This window comes from Manacus vitellinus, unplaced genomic scaffold (genome assembly GCF_001715985.3).
Source record: "Manacus vitellinus isolate BGI_N305 unplaced genomic scaffold, ASM171598v3 scaffold_15_pilon, whole genome shotgun sequence".
Lineage (NCBI taxonomy): Eukaryota > Metazoa > Chordata > Aves > Passeriformes > Pipridae > Manacus > Manacus vitellinus.
In genome coordinates this window covers 5113542-5131929 of record NW_021939122.1, presented here as the reverse complement: position 1 = coordinate 5131929, position 18388 = coordinate 5113542, and the positions used below count along the sequence as shown (strand labels likewise).

At 42.1% G+C, this 18388-nt stretch overlaps 1 protein-coding gene across 1 annotated transcript in view; it reads left to right on the top strand.

Annotated features, from left to right (window-relative positions):
* PAX2 (paired box 2) overlaps nt 1–18077 on the top strand; it is a 55550-nt gene extending 37473 nt beyond the window's left edge. The window contains exons 6-8 of the mRNA XM_018068861.3: nt 5923–6024; nt 11948–12034; nt 13960–18077. Of these exons, the coding sequence (XP_017924350.1) occupies nt 5923–6024; nt 11948–12034; nt 13960–14036 (266 nt within the window). The 3' untranslated portion in view covers nt 14037–18077. The remainder of the gene's footprint in view (nt 1–5922; nt 6025–11947; nt 12035–13959) is intronic.
* Nucleotides 18078–18388: the final 311 nt, after the last annotated feature.

Below are 18388 nucleotides of genomic sequence, written 5' to 3'. Positions count from 1 at the left end.
TGGCCCTCTGCTTGCAGATAGATCTATTCATCCAAATTATCTTGTATCAACATTATTTGGATAAAGGCTTCAAGCACTCCCAGAAGGCTGGTGGTAACTCTGCCTGTCTGCTCTGAAGGTAAATCTGTGAACTCCTTGCCATCTGATGACAGAGGATGCAGAAGAAAAATAGGTTTGGAGCTTCTCCATCTACAGAGACTGGCACTGGCATATGAAAGTTCGCTAGTACACTTGTAGGACAGTGTATAGTTGTAAAAAGCAGAAGCTGCACACTGATGTGCTGCCTACTCTGGTGACTTTAATTAACTGTACAATAAAATCCAGATACTCCAGCTTCTGTTCTGCATATCCTCCACAAAAGGTCCCTGCCAAACAGAGCTTCCTAGCAAAAAAGGAAAAGAAATTACAATCCTCACTTAGCATACCAGAGACATCACATAAGTAAACTAAATGAAGAGGAACCATACACCTTTTGGCCAGGACTGATCCTTCCCAATAGACTGAAACATGAACATATGTCCTTGCTGCAAAGGAGTCTTGGTGATCAGAAACCTTTACTGGCCATCCAGGTCAGAAGTACTTGGAGCAGAACACAGATGGCAAACTATCATTTTCACCAGGTAGCAAACCTTCAGGAAACAAATATCTCAGGATAAACAGAATTCACAGATAGAAACTGCCCAGTCCTTTATTGTCTAGGTGAGCAGTACAGCCTCTCAATAAAATGCCTAGAGTTAATTAAGCCAGTTCTACATTAATGAAGTCAGATTTATGACCTAATTATATGTCACATTTGTATTTCTCTGTATAAACCAAAACCACCAGAACTAACTTATTTCATAGGCCATTGGCAACACTTGCCATCACAGCAAAGAGATGGCTTTCATTTATTGGCATTAATTTGTTTCCCTGAGGATGGATGGTTTGCTAGATGATTTGGATAGGATCTGATCACATCATCCATGCTTTGCTTTCAGGTATTCAAATACAGCATTCTACTGTTGCTGTCCCAAAAACAGTGAGTGTTCTGGAGTACTTATGCTTTAGGTCACAGAGTTCTCCAATTCCCAAACCTCCTACTCAGCAGCTGAGTTAGGAGCAGTTACAAAGCTGTATCTATTGTGCCTATGCAAATCTGCACATCAGAAATGGAAGTCCAATATAAACAACAATGAAAATTAGACCTTTTATAAGTCCCCTACATTTTGTCTCCTCCATTATGTCTCTCTGTCAAGGTATCTATCTGGCAAACTTATACTCTGCAACCAATCAGTTGGTTAAATCTCCAAAGTGTGCCACTGTGAACAAGATCAATTAATTGATCTATCTATCTACCTATTAATTGCACAGTCCCATTTTTATTTTAACCACCCCAAACTCCAGTTACACCATTTTTGTCAAAGCCTTTATAAAATTTGGCTTGAGAAGCTTTGACAATTACACTCAGCAACCTGTTTAATAGGTACTCATAACAGCGCTGCTCTTCTGGGGAAGGTTACCTTGAGTTTGAAGAGAAAAAGTGGTATAATTCCTTGAGCCAAACTGTGTAAATGTAGCATCTTCATGTGCCCTCAGCCAGCAAGAGAAAGCAACAGGAAAGGGAGCACAAAAGCTTCAGAGCATTCTTCTTCCCAACCCTATGCTTTTTCCTGTCCTCCTGCATGTTCCCTCTCTCACCTCTCCTTTTCCTGCATCTCATCCCTCCCATCTGCCACGGCACTCCATTCCCCTCATCTCCTGCTGCCCCTGCAGAGGCATCCCTGCAGTCTGAGCCTAGCCCCCAGGTGCATTTACTGCTGTTGTCTCAGCACTGGCTCCTCTGATCTACTCCTAACCTTTTTATTTTTGTTTTTGTTTTAAAATTAATTTCCCTGTAGATTTTAACCACTCCATTTTCATTTACCCATTTTGTTCTTCCTCTCCTCCCTTCCCCACCCTCCTCTTCCTTCCCCTGTTCCCTTTGTCTGTCTGTGTCCATCCCCTACCCTACCACAGAAAACCTCTCCTCTCCCCTCAGTATAAAGCAAGAGCCTCATGGAGCCTCTCTCACCCCTTTCACCCCCACCACGCCGGTCGGCTCTGGGCAGGCTGATCTTCAGCCCTTCCACATGGCCCTTTCAGACGATGCGTCCACGCCCTGCTACAGTGCCTTCCTTCATCATGGTGCCCACTTTGGGCAGTCCAGCAGCCAGCCTCTGATAGCAGGTAACCGGCCTTGGCCACAAACTGAGTGGGGATGCTCTAGGAAAAGGGTTCAGTTTCGTCTGACGGGGAGGCCAGTAAATGCTGCAAGCTCTTTGAGTGCAAGTGGGAACCAGAGCAACCACGTTCCAGGTCTGCATATGCAGCATATGTTCTCAGCTGCATGAAGTCACAGTAAGATTCCATGCCTATCCTTCATTTTTTAGAATAAAATGGGAAAAGAAGCTGTAACTACTTAGAAGTGACTGGGTGTCCCAGCTGGATGGGTCTGAGACTCAGCATAGAAGCACTTGTACAGCATAATCCTGTGTTTCCTCAATAGCCATAATGTCCTTGTGTACTGTAGGCCCAGCAAAGGTACTGTGTGCTAGCCTAATGGAGATGATAGCAGCTTGAAGATCCTAGCCAGCTCTAGTCCTGCCTGGGTTGTTCAGCACAGGTTGTAGCTACTAAGTCAGATCAACACATAGGCAGTTGGTGAGCACTGCCACAGCTATGCTGTGGGCAGTATTTGAGTCACCTGCTTTGGGAATGTCAGTGTGAGCTGGTGCCTTCACACAGCAGACCAAGTAGTTAAGAAACCCAGCATCATGTATGAATGTCAAGAGCAGGAAGGGTGTGTGAGAGACTATAATGTTTTACAGTCAAAAAATACAGACCTGACATAGGTGGCCTTTAAGGCAAGAGTAGAAGTGAAGAAATAGGTTGCAGAAGATGGCAGCACCTATGAGCAGCAGGTGGGAGGGGAGGATGAGGAGGAAGGACAAGTTTCAGGTAGATACTAAGGAAAACTCCTGACCAAGGTGACTGAAGCAACATTGCTGTAGAAGTTCAAGGGTAACTTGGATGAAATAGGGGGTATTATCTGAGGTGACCACTGACCACTTTTCAAAGGATGTAATCTGGGCTTTTACAGAACAGACAAGTCTTAGTGCAGACCACAGTTCCTAATACTCAAGAAACATCTTACCTCTACCTCCTTCATGTTCGTTTATTATTTTTCTCTTTTGACCTAACATCCTTCCTTTGTATTGTCATGTGAGATTTCCATTTCTAAACCTCCATGTAGGAAAACAGAAGGTAACATCAGAGAAGATTTGTGTTCATAACATTGCCTTGGTCCAACCTTACTGCAGCCAGTAAGAGCCCCTGAGTTCTGGGCACTTCCTAAGCCAAGAAGTCTCCTGACAGACTCTCTCCAACAATACAGATCTTTGGGGATGCTGTCATATATGACCAACTTCTAACCTAGAAGGCACTGTGTTTCAGGAGAGGGACCTGCCTTAGGACCTTTATAGGGAATTAGACATGGGGCAAAGTGTTCAAAAGCTCAAACAATGTCACAATGATTCAGATGCTGTTTCTCACTCAGAAGGCTCTTGGAGGAGGGAGAATGGCTGGAGTTGGAAGCATGTTATGAGTTAGCTTTGCCACAGCCTTGGAGTACAAGAATTTAATAATCCTGTCTACCTGTTTGTAATGAGAAGAGGTAATGGAAGGGGCCTGCTTACATATAACAGCATTTTAAGAGCCTCCCTGTGGGACTCTTAGTGATGCTGCTGATACAGTACTTGTTATCTTCTTTTTCAAGACTGGGATTTTGACAGATGATCACTTCCAAGCAAATTTTCCATGCTCAGTTTTGAACATCAGCCTCTTGCACTCGTGTCTGAATAAAAACACAAGGGCATATGTGCATACGTCAAAGTAGCAGAGTGAGTGTATATGTGTTCCCAACTGAATGGAAGTGTCAAAATGAATTAATTTTGCCTGCCGCTACATAATGTTATCTTTAACTTTTCAGTGACACTGCTTTCTCACTCATCACCTGTTGTTATATCTCAGGCTAGTCAATAAATGAAACTAAAAGAACAAGAATTTTAAGCACGAAAATTTCTTGCCTTAAAAGAATGTGAGAAAAAAATAACTACATATAGTAGGTGTTATTCATACAGCTTAATGCACAGCTACAAATCACTAAAGGAATGATGGTGATAAATGAGTAAAAGAGTGTAGAACATAAATCCCTGAGACACTACATATTTATTTTTATCGATATTGGGGAGCGGCTGGAAAATGGCTCAGCCATTGCCTGGTAGTTCTATACCATTATCTAAGAGGAGGTGAGCTAGGAACATCAGCCACTGATCAGGAACCTCTTGAGGGAGAAAGAATGAAGTTGCAATTCTGCCTTCTTGAGTAAATCACCTCAGTAATCTTTAGTCAAGACCTATGAAAGCAATGACACTGTTTTAACCTACCTCATGCCAGAGGAACTTCCTCCCTTCAGGTTAAGCTCCGTGCCTCTTAGTTCTTGCTTTGCCTTATAACTGTTATTTATCTCTGATTTCTCAGCCAAGTTTCATGCTTGTTCCAGGGCCTGCTTTATCAGTTATCATTTTGCTGCTACTAGAGCTAAACCAACTCTTCTTCTTCTTTCATTGGTGTATCCCAGCAGGTTCCAGTGACTCCAGTGGTGTTAATGGGCTACACTTAACCTGTCACTTCTAAAGGCAAATCAGACTCCTGCCCTTCAGTTAGAATAGACAGGAGAGATAAAATTTAACAAAGGAACAACAAATGGCACAAACTTCTTGGTGAGCTACAGTTCACCTAGGAAATGTGAAAGGCTTTGGATGCCTGGATCAGGCTGACATCTCAGTAGGCAGTGTTGGAGGTTGAGCTGTAAATCTCTCAGCAGCTGCGGGGGAAAGATTATCTTAATTTATTTAGCACTTCTTTTTTATTTTGGTTTGGGTTTTTTTTGTTTTGTTTTGTTTTGGCTTGAAACTCCCAGCAGCTTCTGAGATTATGTTCGTTCATTTAAATGCAATAAGCACTAACAGCAAATGCCCTTCTGGCTGGCCCATTTTCAGGCTAACCCATCCAAATGAGGAAATGCCTCTGGCATCAACCAAGAAGCCCCCAGATGCACTTCCTGAGAGATGAAAAATAAACTACAACCAAACACCCAGTCCACACCCCTCTCTACTTCTTTGATGGTGAAAAGATATTACAACTTTAAATATTACAAACAAAAACTTGTACCTGTGATAAAAATGAAGTGAGACTCAAACTAATTTGCATGATCCTATTATTATATACAGTACACCAACACTTGGAAGGAGTCCAACCAGTATTGGTCTCATGCTAAGCACTGTGCAAACATACTAAAAGTGTGGCCTTGCACCAAAGAGTTTGCAGCATAAAAAGAAGCACAGAGAGGTGAAGTGACTTGCCTAAAACCATTAGCAGATGAATGACAAAGGTGAGAAGAGAGACAGGCACAGAAAACTCTTGGATCACTCTCCAATGCCTTGCACATTGATCATGCCCTAAAGCAACATCACCACAGTTTTGGAACTGCATCCACTGCATATAGACAGGACCTCAGCTACTTTGGCAATGAATATGCTGCCATTCTCTGTGCAGATCAGGGCCATTTTGATTTAGTAAAACAGATCCAAAATCTACAATGAAACAAAACAAAGTCTTTTGAGCCTCACAAAGCTAAGTTTTAACATCTACCCTTACAGTGTGAGATCAAAAGTGCACAATCTTCACCCAGAATTTTCAGGGGATGGACAGCATTTATGTAAGAGAAGGCTGCACAGGAGTTGCTATCAAGCTGCTAGTCATTTGGGAGAGAAGGTGATATCAAATCAATATTGAAAGATCTTATCCCTATTGATCACCTGTCCTGATTCTTTCCCCTTCCAGGTCGTGATATGGCAAGCACCACCTTGCCTGGCTACCCACCCCATGTTCCCCCAACTGGACAAGGCAGCTACCCAACCTCAACTCTTGCAGGAATGGTTCCTGGTAAGTCAGCTGCCAGACCTCACTAATGGTGCACACATGTTTGAACAGTATACCAGCTTTGGTATACCAGCTTTGCAAGAGCTTTCACATCTGGCTTGGCTATTGCTTTGCTGACATTAAGAGCAATTCTTTTCATAAAGAAATCATCCGGTGCCTATAACCAATGTTGCTAAAAACCCTTTTTGTAATGTAGCTCTTTCCTCCTAGTAACTGATTAACTGCTGCTATGGGCAACTAGCTAGCTATAACCTGTGGCAATTAATTGGTAATTAATTAACCTAGTATTCATTAACTAACATAATTATTTTCCAATGACCTATGCAGGTTATTATGCACTGCTTATGGCTCAGGATATTCACCTATCCACTAACTTAGGGGAACAACTTACCTTCTATCTAAAGCCATGTCATCAAACTGAAAGTTATCAATGGTAATTTAATACCTGCAGTTTTTGGAGACCTACTGTCTATAGCATAAACTAGCTAAGAACTCAGCAATGATTAACAGCATTTCAGGAGAAACCAGTTATGCACTTTTAACAACCAACTACTTACCTGCCTTCTGTTTGTAAGATTGTGCCTCCAACCCAAGAAACTATCTACCTAATCCTACATCCAAAGGCAAACTCTTTCTTTGTTACCCAATGCCTTTGGAGAAATACCTTATCTCAGCCTATGGATTCTCCCACCCTTTAGGGAGAAGAGAGGACCATTTACTTCAGGGCAACTGAAGAGTTTCTTACCTCAGGGTCTATTCCCCACTCCTCTGATGACAGTTTTCCCCAGGAGATAAACAAAGAGACAAGATTTTCATTTCTCAGACACAGTAGCTCAGAATAGAGAACTTATCTGCCACTGATTTCTGCTTTTGTTACAGCCCAGGGTTGTGAGTTCTGGTGGTTAAGGAGCAGGTACACAGTCCATTCTGCAACCTCTGCTTCTGAAGGGATGAGTCCAGAACCAAAGCAGCACAAAGCTGAGGACGGAAAGCTCTTCTATTACTATCATATGATTTGCCAGGGCTTATGAGTGGGAAGCCTAACTTAACCCTCATTCAGATTTTGGAACAGCTAGCTGAATGAACATAACTGCAGTGAGGATAGTGAAAATATCACTGATAGGAAATGTTTTCAGGTCAAAGTCTTTAAATGATAAATTATAGAATCATAGAGTGGCTTTAGTTGGAAGGGACCTTTAAGATCATCTAGTTCCAACACCATTGTCATGAACAGGGACACCTTTAACTAGATCAGGTTGTACAGAGCCCCATCCAGCCTGGCCTTGAACACTTCCAGGAATGGGGCATCCACAAGTATTCTGGGCAACATGTTCCAGTGGCAAATTTTAGGGCATCTCCTACATCCTTCTAGATGGTTTGGCTCCAGAATCAGAGAAGCACTAAGACAATATATATCAATTAACACACCACACTCCCATAAACACACACCAGTAACAGTAGGTAGATTCAGTTGACAATATTTAAATCAGTTAAAGGTCAAAATTTACAGGAGGTCATGGTGTATAGAAATTATTAATAATACCAAACTAACTGGCTCTTTGAGTAGAGACTTCTAAAAAACCAGGCTCTTCTCAACTTCTAACTGTTCTCAACTGTTCAGTGGTTGCTATGTAAGTTTAATGTCCTCATCACAAGGATGATACTGACTTCTAAACTGGGACAAAGATTTTAAGACCACTAATCACAGGGGTCACTTATCCAAAAAAAGGGTATTTTAGCTCCTTGATGTGGAGGTCGCTTATCTATAACACAGTAGTGTCCCAAAAACCCACAGAAATACTCCCAAAAAGAAAAGGAGCAGAATTATAGAGAAAAAAAAAGTTGTTATAGTTCAAAGTAAAAAAAAAAAAAATACTCCAGTCAAATGGATATATTTACATTAAATCTAATGTCAACATTCAATCAGAGGAAGTTCTTCCAGTGGCCTGCTTGGGCACCCTGCAGTAGTTACTGCATCTTTCAACAGAGCATCAAGTTCCAGCTGTTTCAGTCATACCCCACTGGTCAGACCCAGTCAGGAAGCCCTTCTATTCCTGTCTTCTAATGTGACCAAAGCCAACAAGATGGAGATAAAGAGGCTTCCTGTGAAGAAACAGAAGACTTGGTTTTAATGGGTCACACTGCAGATCTCTGCAGCCACTACTCTGTGTCAGGGGCCAACAGGAAAAGTCTGAGGAAGCATTAAGAATAGAGCAAGAATGTATTGGTACTTTCTCAAAAGATCTCCCAGCCTCCAAGTTGCAGCTAAGAGACTTCCTAAGCCAGACTTAGTATATTTCTATTTCATATTAAACACCCTCTATCGGTTTTCCCTCCACAAACTTAAACAATGTCTCCTGAACCCATATAAGCCTTTAACATCTACTGCAACCCGTGGTAAGAAGTTCTGTAGCTTAACTACATATTTTGTGAAAACTATTTCCTGTATTTGTTCTAAACCTGCCACCTGCTAGGCTCACTTCATGCCTCATCGTTTCTGTATTGGAAGACTAAACCAACAAGATTTAAATACAGATGCCAAGAAATACTGTTAGTAAAGATTCCCAGAGCACAGATTGCACAGAATATAGGCCTCATGAGATCGATCCTCTGTGCTTGCTTGCAACCTCTGTTAAGAGTCCGGTTTGAGCAGAGAAAACAAATACAATATTGCCAGTGGTTTGTTACATGCCCTCAGGCCAAGAAAGATCAGGGGCCAGTGCTCTAACTACACTGGAAACAAGAAGCCAGCAAGATGACCACTCAGGAAGTATCTTTAAGAAACCTACTGACATACAAACAAACCTATTGTTTAGATATGAGTGAATAAGAGAAAGAGGCTCTGTATTCTCTAAACAAAGGTGCATATCTAAACACACAACTGTTCAGAAACCAGATTTCTAATCCATGCAAAATTCTGATTTTTTGATATTTGTTTTCATCCTGCATTGGTACAAGGAGACAGAATCTTGAAACAGTTCAATTTGCGAACATCAGGATAAAACATTTCAGTAATGTCAACATGTTCTAGATGTCAAGACATATTAAAATAATGAAAGAATTGAAAGGAAATTAAATGAGATGAGAAAGGCAAAATGAAACAGAACAAGAAAGTTGAAACATAATACTTTGTTTCAATTTGCAATAATTTCAGAACTTTTCTTTCCAAAACTCCATTGAAGCTGACAAGCTCATGCAAGACATTTCCATTTCAATGAGACAGCATTTTCCAGTGGAAAACTGTTTCTGAGAAGATTGTTTGAGCAGTGCTAATTAAATCTGCTATGTTCTACTCATGACAACCTTTCACTAGACTTCTACTTGCATAGTCTACAGAAGAGCTTGTCTCCTGTTGCAGTACATCCATGCAACACGGTCAGCGCATGCAAATATCTCTGAGGTTTATGTGGATGATCTGATAAGACACATATCCCGCATTTGCCCCTGCCCATAACTTCAGGTCCCTGGCTGCAGACATGGAAGAAAGCCAGTAGTCCTGAGCACACACTTGAAAAAGCAGGGGTTAGTCACCCAAAGAAGGATGATTCGGGTATTGTGCTACACTTAACCTACACATTTGAGAGAAGTTTCCCACACAGGTAACAGAACATCTTTGATCTCTGCCTCAATTCTTCCTCTTTCCCAGAAAGGTCACCAAGTTTCAGCAAACCGTTTTAGTAAAGTGAGCACCGGCTGAAGGAACTGCTGTTTACACAGAGCAGCGCGGAGTCTGCAGAGGGCTGGGGATGGCAGCGGCAGGGAGTCGTTAAACAGAATCCAATGTTGATGAGGAAATTACACTTGTTTCATTAGTGATCGGGGAAGGCGATAGCTCAGTTCCTCTTGGTCACAGTTGAGCTCAAAAGCTCATTATCCTGCTGCATGCATGCTTTCACTCCTCGTCAATAAACACTGTTTCCAGTGGCTGCCCTCCCTCCTCCCCAGCGCTCCATAGCTGTGACTCTTTCTCCCGTACTTAACCCATGTTTAGGAACACTATAAACAGTTTAGGGTGTCAACTCAGAAGGTGGTGAGAGAGAAGTCTTGAAATATCAGAACAACTTCCCTCCATGCAGTGAAATGATGTTATATGAGGCACTTCAAAAGCAGAAATTCCCATGTGGATAGTTTCTCTCCTTCTTTGGGAGGCAAACACATTCTAGTATATTCCACAGATAAGTCAATTCAGTAGAGATAAATCTGGACTCTGCATTGCATCTTGGTCATCTTAGCAGGTTTCTATTCCTTCCCAGCTAGTTGTCAGGATTTTCAGTGCAGGATGTTTCTAGCTATGGAATTATGCTGACTTATTATCATTAAAACAGTAGTTAGGAAGATCTGTCACACAAAATGAGGTTTTATGTGGAAACTAAAATTTATTGTGACTAAAATACCTTTGGAAGTTGATGGGGTTTGATGCATACACGTTTTTGCACCGACTACTTTGGTTATTATCCTGAGTTACTTTTAAACCTGGCTGGAAAGATTCTCCTCAAGTTTAAAGCAGTGTAAATCCCCTGATTTCAACAGCCTTCATTTCCACCATCTGAGAATCTATGATTTTGGCTTTAACACTCCAGTGAGGGGAGATTTGCAAAGATTACGGTATAATTAATTGACATTCTTTGGTAATTGCATCACAGGCATCCATCGTGTCTTGAATTGCCTTCTTTTTCTGTTCCATGGTATCTAGCAGGGACTGCCAGGTGTTTATCAAACACTTCTGCTGTAAAAATTCTACCCCTGCCTTGGGCCACATCAGAAGCTAATAGCCACACTGTTCTACCACTGTCCTTTAAGTGCACAATGCCTTTCAGATGGCATTAATTGTCCCTAGTCTGTTGGTACTGCATTAAATTGAAGTTATGATCAAATAATGTCATGCTTTTTTTTAATAGAATGATACATGTTTAAGTTTGGGGAGATTTATTTTTTTTTTGAATGCAGCACCATAACTTCTTGGCCTTCTATTAAAAAGGGAGACTCAGTTCCTTCTGCACAATAAAACTGAATATTAAAGAAGACTCTACAACATTCAAATCTTGGGTCAGAGTCTTACTAGATCTCAAAGCTTGCAAGTATTTTGGTTTGGGTCCATTTTATTAAACGTGAAAAGTGGAGCCACAGCACAGCTTGTCTTTCAGATTCAACACAGTACCTAAAGCACTAATCATTAGAAAACTATGTTCTGGAGCTGGAATGCAGTAAGTTTTCTCTGTAACTCACCAAGAATAAAAGGGGGGTTAATCATGTATGAATCATTTTTCTGACTAATACCATCATACAGAGTAAGAAAGTGATTCATGTGTTTTTCCATTTTATTTTACATTAAAGTCCAGCCTACTCAGAACATTTCCAAAAAGGAATGATACTCTTCTCAGCAAATATGCCATCACCCTCAGTACCCTACAAAGAAAACTTAGCAATACATATTGCCATCAACAGCACTGCTAGTTCCAACGAGTTTATTGTGAGCTTGTCCCATCAAGCTGCCATACCTGCCGTCTTGACACTACTGGAGAACCTTAGATTTATTTATAAGAAAGCCGATAGTTAAGTGCAGAAAAAGCTTGCATATGCAATCCTACTTCAACTTGAGATTTGGAAGTCAGAAGGCAACGAAAATAAGGGAAGAAAAAACAAACCACTTTAATTATTTTTTTTTTATTACTGAATTTCATTCTTTTAAATTAATTTCTTGATTGTGAAGAGGTCAATCTTATGATTTTTAATGTTATGTGTAAGGAACTTTGCACTGAAGAAGCCCTGCAGGGTCCTGAAGGGCAGAGTCCCAGCTGGGCAAGGAAGCTACATACCCTAGTTTTCCTGCTGGTGTACAGATTCAGCATCAACACTGGCTTGATGGAATAGCAGACATAAGTCTTCATTCCTAACTGTATTTCACACCTTCCTTCGTTTCTTCCAGGGAGCGAGTTCTCAGGGAACCCCTATAGCCACCCTCAGTACACAACCTACAACGAGGCCTGGCGGTTCAGCAACCCTGCGTTACTAAGTGAGTACCTCTTTCCCACAGCACACCCCCAGCCTCGCGCTCCTTCTGTTTGTCTATTCGTTTTCTTTGTTTTTTGGTTTTGTTTGTTTGTTTGTTTCTGAAGAGGGTTTTCAAGTATTTGGGCAGGTGATAGGCCTTTTCCCTCACTCTCAGTCCAGTGTTGAAGTGGGTATATACTTCATGCATGTTTTGTAGCAGTTCTGGAGCCAATTCCTCTTTCATGAGACGGTTCAGAACTCAAGTTCAGCTCTGGCTTCTCTGTGAGCTGCATCCACAGTTTATTACAGATTGTATCAGAAATGAAATTCAGGTTCTGTTACTCTCTCCGGCTGTAATCAGCATCCTTTCAAGGCCTTATTAAAAATCCAGATAACATTTCACTCCTCTCCCCAGCTAAACCCAGACTCAATTCCTGGGGATCTGTAAATCCCATAGTTCTCCCTATTCAACCAGTTAGAATAGTGTCCAGAGTGGGAGACAGGCTGCATCATTAGGTTTACAATAGCCAGAAGAGTTGTCTTGCAGTGATATATATCCATCTCCAGTGACTAATATGCCCAGAAATAATCAGGGTTTTTTTTCAGAGGAGAAAAAAAAATCCTATGAGACTATCTTCTAATACACCACCTCTTTGCAAGGGAATAAGAAGATATTTATTATATGTAAAATAAATCAGCTGTGATTATTATCTACATATTTACTGAGGTTTAACAACTGGATAATAAATGCACATTTTATTCCAGTGTTGTTAAACCTCAGTAAATGTGATCTTAATAATCAATCACTATTTAACACACATTCGATAACCATCTAGAGAGATTTCATGTCAAATGTGACCCAAATTCCAAGCAGTAAAACACTGTAATTTTGTTTCATTTCTCTCCTCCTGGTTATAAGAGTGACCTATTATACTTTGTCAGGTATGCTCAGAACATCTGGCCCTGACACTTTCCTTGTGGTTACAGATCAGGTGTGACGTATTTGTGCTTCGATGTTGTGGTTTAACCCCAGGCATTAGCCAAGCCCCATGCAGCCGCTCATTCACTCCCCCACCAACAGGATGGAGGAGAGAATCAGAAAGATAAAAGCTAGAAAACTAGCTGTGGGTTGAGATAAACACAGTTTAATAGGGAAAGCAAAAGCCACGCATGCAAGCAAAGCAAAATAAGAAATTAATTCACTGCTTCCCATGGGCAGGCAGGTGTTCACCCATCTCCAGGAGCGCAGGGCCCCATCACATGTAATGGTTGGGAAGACAAATGCCATCACTCCAAACGTCCCCACTTCTTCCTTCTTATCCCCCCTTTAAATACCAAGCATGACACCATACGGTATGGAATATTCCTCTGGCCAGTTTGGGTCATCTGTTCTAGCTGTGTTGCCTCTCAGCCTCCCACGTACCCCCAGGTTCCTTGCCAGCTTGGCAGTACGAGAAGAAAAAAAGGCCGTGGCTCTGTGTAAGCCCTGCTCAGCAATAACGAAAACACGTCGTTATCAACCCTGTGTTCAGCACAAATCCAAAACACAACCCCATACCAGCCACTGTGAAGAAAACTAACCCTACCTCAGCCCAAACCAGCACAAAAGTTCACGGGCTTAGTTACTGATGGTCAGAAGAAGCAAAAGGATCTCCTTCCCATAGAGGGCTGTCAGATCCAGAGGCCACAGTAGCATCTATCCACTGAAATGCAACCCTCAGCTGGCTTCCACTGATTGCCTTTCCCTAATCCCTCTAGGAGCTCAGTCCCCAAATTCGTTCTTTTGGTTTCTTTTGCTTTTCTTTCTTCCTAACTTTCCTTTTCTTTTCTGTTCTCCTGTATTTCTTTTCTTAGTTTGATTGTTTGTGTTTTTTGGTTTGGTTTGGTTTTTTTTGTTTACTGTTTGTCCTTTCAACCAGTCCATTCTTCTCCTGTGTTAACTTTCAGGTTCCCCTTATTATTATAGTGCCACATCCCGGGGCTCCGCACCTCCCACTGCTGCCGCTGCCTATGACCGCCACTAGTTACCATGGAAACCACATGAAACTGCAGGGCGACAGCTTAGGCCTCCACATTGTACCTGTCTGATCACCTCCCTCATCCCTGGGAAGGGTGAAGAGACCTTCTCCGTTCCTCCCCACAGTCCAGTTCCTTCCTCTTCGCCTTGAAGGCGCCGGACCAAGCGCTCACCACATGAGACTGAGACCCCCTCCCTCCCCCTGCCCTCCGCCCCGACCGCTTCCCCCACGCCGGGAACAGCCTGCGGCCAAGTGGCTTCTCCTGTGGGAGCCCTCCAATGCCCCTGGGTAAAGCTCAGCCACATGAAGTCCACTCGGCTTCCAGAACTCCAGGGGGACTGGGAAGCAATGCAGCTGGCAACCATTGCCTTACAGGACCCCTTTCTGGGAGCGGTAAGGGCCAGGGAAACAGGGGAGAATGCCGCTCATGAAACACTGTTCCCCAAAGATATACTCTTCTGTGGTGGACTCTTGATGTGTGTAACCTGTGATGGTCACCCTGTTCCCAGGACAGAGGGAACAGTCTGGCTAGAGCAGAGATGGCAGTACAGAGCCCTGGCCCATCTGGCAACGAAGAAAGGACCAAGTAATGATCTGCACCCCATGAGGGGTTCTCTGTGCACCTCATCCCCACTCTCCAGCACAGATTCCCCCAGAGTTGGCTGCACCTCACAGGTGGTGACTTTGCAGGCCAGAATTGGGAGGAACCTCACACATACACCCACAATTTCTGTGACACACAATCAGCTCAGACAGGAGGATGGAGCAACATTTACAAACAAACCGACGAAATGAAGAAATATATAAATAGATATATAAATATAACTGTGTTTTTATGCTTTGTCATGAAGGTCTGTAAAAAGGAACAAAAAAATCCCCAATTTTCTAAAAAACCCAAGTGAACAAAACCAACAAAAAAACCAAAATAATAATTAAAAACCCTACAAAAATAAAACTCCAAGTCCCATCCCTCCCCACCACCTGAATGGCAGACAAGTTCCTCTGACGTTTGATGCTCCTCTTTCACTCTAGGGTTTTGTTTCCTTTCTGTTTTGCACTACAGTGGGATGGTGGTATTGGAGAGGATTGGATGCCAGCTCCACCCGGGAGCCTCCTCCTCCTCCCCCTTTCCCAAAATCCTGTCTCTGGGGAGCAGTGTGGACAAGTCACATCTGACAAAGTTACCAAACACATCAGTCGACAAAAAAAGCACTCTGAGTCAACAAACGTTTTCCATGTCACTGGTTGGCAAACAAAGAAAACAAGCCCAGCTGCGCTCTAACTGCGCTGTGTGGTGGAAAGTGTGGGGCTTCATCTGGGCCCATCTGATTGCCCTCTGGACAGCTGAGACTGAGATGGACAAATTCAGGATTGGCTGGGATTATTGCTTGGTTCCCTAGCCCCTAGCCTTCAGTCCTTTTACCTTAACCTCTACTCATGACGACTTCAGTTCACCCACATCCCAACTTTTGCAATTTTAGATATGCCCAACACCCATTCTCTGCTGCCGGTGACAACAGCCTCATTATCTGTGCCCAACACCTAATTTCCTAATCACTATAGCCCTGCTATATGGGCCCCCCTTTGATTCCCAGTCCATCTGCTCATACACCTAGTAATTTATAGGCCCCACTCAAATACATATGCCTGCATCCTACCAGCCAGTTCCAACATACAGCCCCATCTTTTCATGTTCAATCCTATATTGTGCATCCTAATATTTACCCCTTATCCCAAATGCTCACCTGATGATTCTCTAGGGATTCTCTGCTCTTTTTGGTTCCCAAGTGACTGACAAACACTGTTCTGCAAAAGGCTAACTGTCAATAGAAATGCTTATTACTTCTGTATTGTCAGCAAACTCATAAACTGTTCCTTGCACTGACACTTCCTAAAAAATTACTCAAAGAAAACATGAAGGCAGCTCTAGCCTGCCCCCAGGGCATCAAGTCTGCCAAAGTAGATCCTTGTTGTTTTAGAGAGGTTTCAGATAAAACTCATGGGCTATTGTCCGTGGACAAAGACAGGATTGAGAATAAAACCCCCAAAGGGCATAGAAATGAACAGTGGAGCAATCTGTACAGCCAACATCATGTATAAAATCCAAAGTTCAAAGCCTCTGAGGAGATGTGGTAGTGGACTCTATTCTGTCTCCAAGTTAAACTTGTATGTATGAAATCCACCATCAGTAAACAGCTGTGTTGATCCCAAAGGCCCCTTTCACCTCACTCTTTTAGCCTTTGCATGGATTTAGCTGATTATATGTCCGTGTCTTCTTTAATGGGGTGCCCAAATGATAAGGGAATTTGGGGGGATGTTTACATAGAAGATATAGAGCTAAAATCTGTTCCTATGCAGAATAAAATCAAAGAGGTTATTCCTGATCTGTTAAAAGTGTCATTCTGCACATCTTACCTCTGAGTAACCCGCTGCAAATAGCAGAGTTATTACACTATCACTGAGACCAGAATTTGGCCTGTTATCCCATCTTATTCTTTGAGAGAAGAAAATTCTGTGCAATTTCTAAAAATATACTTTCACCACTCCTCCTGTTTTCCTTCACAGACATCAGATAGATGCTGAACCCTGTTAGTAGTGTCTCACTTTTAGTCTCTCAGTACAACCTTTGCTCTATTTGTGCACCACCCAGATTCACTCAGCAGGTGGTCAGGGCAGAGGCAATAAATCCCAGGACCAACACAGAGAAGGTCCTGAGGAGACTAAAGAAAAGAGACTCTCACACCTCCCACTTGGCCACCTGCAGCCCAGGGGCCAGCTTGAGAAAAGCTAGCAGCTCAGAAATGCTTATTTTTATAATGGTGTTTTGCTAAACTTGAGACATGAGCTAGGGTCTGAAAGCAGGATTTAGTTGGCTCACTCATGGCTGGCTTCATTTGACCCTTGGAGGGCCAAATCTGTTGTTGGTTTAACTCCACTGATGAAAGAGGATTTCCACCAGGCATTGGATTGGTTTGGAAAGTTCATAAGTACAGCATGTAGTTTGACTTGAAAAATTAAAAGGAAAGCAGAATTATGCAAAAAAACTGGGCAGTCTAATCCTCTTCCACCACCATCTGTAGACCCTCATGCGAATGTACTGAATTACATTTGCCAAAGAGTTTCTTGTGTTGGTTGTTTTGATTTACAGTCGGTGGATGCATTGTAAAGCAGTATTATAGCCCAAGTCTAGTAGCTGACGTGGGGATTTATGTGGTGATATTATGCAGAAGAAAACCATCAATATTCATATAGATTCCATTAGACTGGACTATGCAGGAAACGCAAAAATTCTACCAATTATTTAATATTATGTTATTTGCAAAAAACAATTGCTGCTTTGTAGGAAGATAATGTGTGTAATGTGAAGGCAATTCCTCTTGTATATAAGTTCATCTCCATCTTCATCATGGTAGTTATTAAAACAGCCTCGTCTCATCCTGTAGATAAGGAACACGCTGTGTGTACTGTGCAAGTCTCGTTGTGCTCACTGAAAACAAAACGATGTGTTCAATAAAGCACAGCACAAATTCAGAACCTGAGGGAACAGCCAAACCTTGGAAGGACCCCTTTCCCCAACAGGCCAACAGTTGCTTCTGTATAGGTGGAATTTTTTTTCTTTTATTTTTATTTTCCTTTAAAAAATTTTACAGGAAAAAAAATGAAAAAGGATTGGAGGAAGAAATCATTATGCAAAATCCAGTGAAGTCTGACTCAAACCTCTCCTCAATTCTGCTGTGTCTTACCTTTCCCATATTTCTTTCTCACACCTTCTTTCCATTCAATTTCTATCCCTCTCTTTTATTATTTCTCATTCCCAATGCACTTTTCTATCCAGGGAGGGAACAGCATTATCGATATGGGAGCGGGTATCTGGGACCTCAAACTCCCCAGTTCTCTCTATCGCTCTAGAAAACCTTTGTCAAATCCAATTTCCCCCTCTACCTCAGTTCCAACCCTCTGTATAAAATGGGAATAACAATAGTTTCTAGTTCACAGGGGGATTACGCAGCTGAATCAATTAGCACTGCCTCAGTGCTTTGAGATTCTGGATAGAAAATTCTATCAAACTGTTAAGTATTATTGTGAATAATAATTAATGTTTCCATTACGTTTCTCTATTTTCCTTTTTTTCACAACTCATCCTTTGTTTCTTTATTATTCTTCTTAGCTCTCCCTTCACTTCCTCCTTCTCCTATCATTCTTAGTTTTGCTGCTATGTTTGCTTTATCTAATGGACCAAGCAGAAACGTGAACCTGGATCTCCTTCTGTCTCAACTTGATCATGGGGGAAGAATCTCGTGAGTTCTCGAATGCCATGCTTGGCAACAGGGACCGTGGTATTTAAAACTGGCAGCACT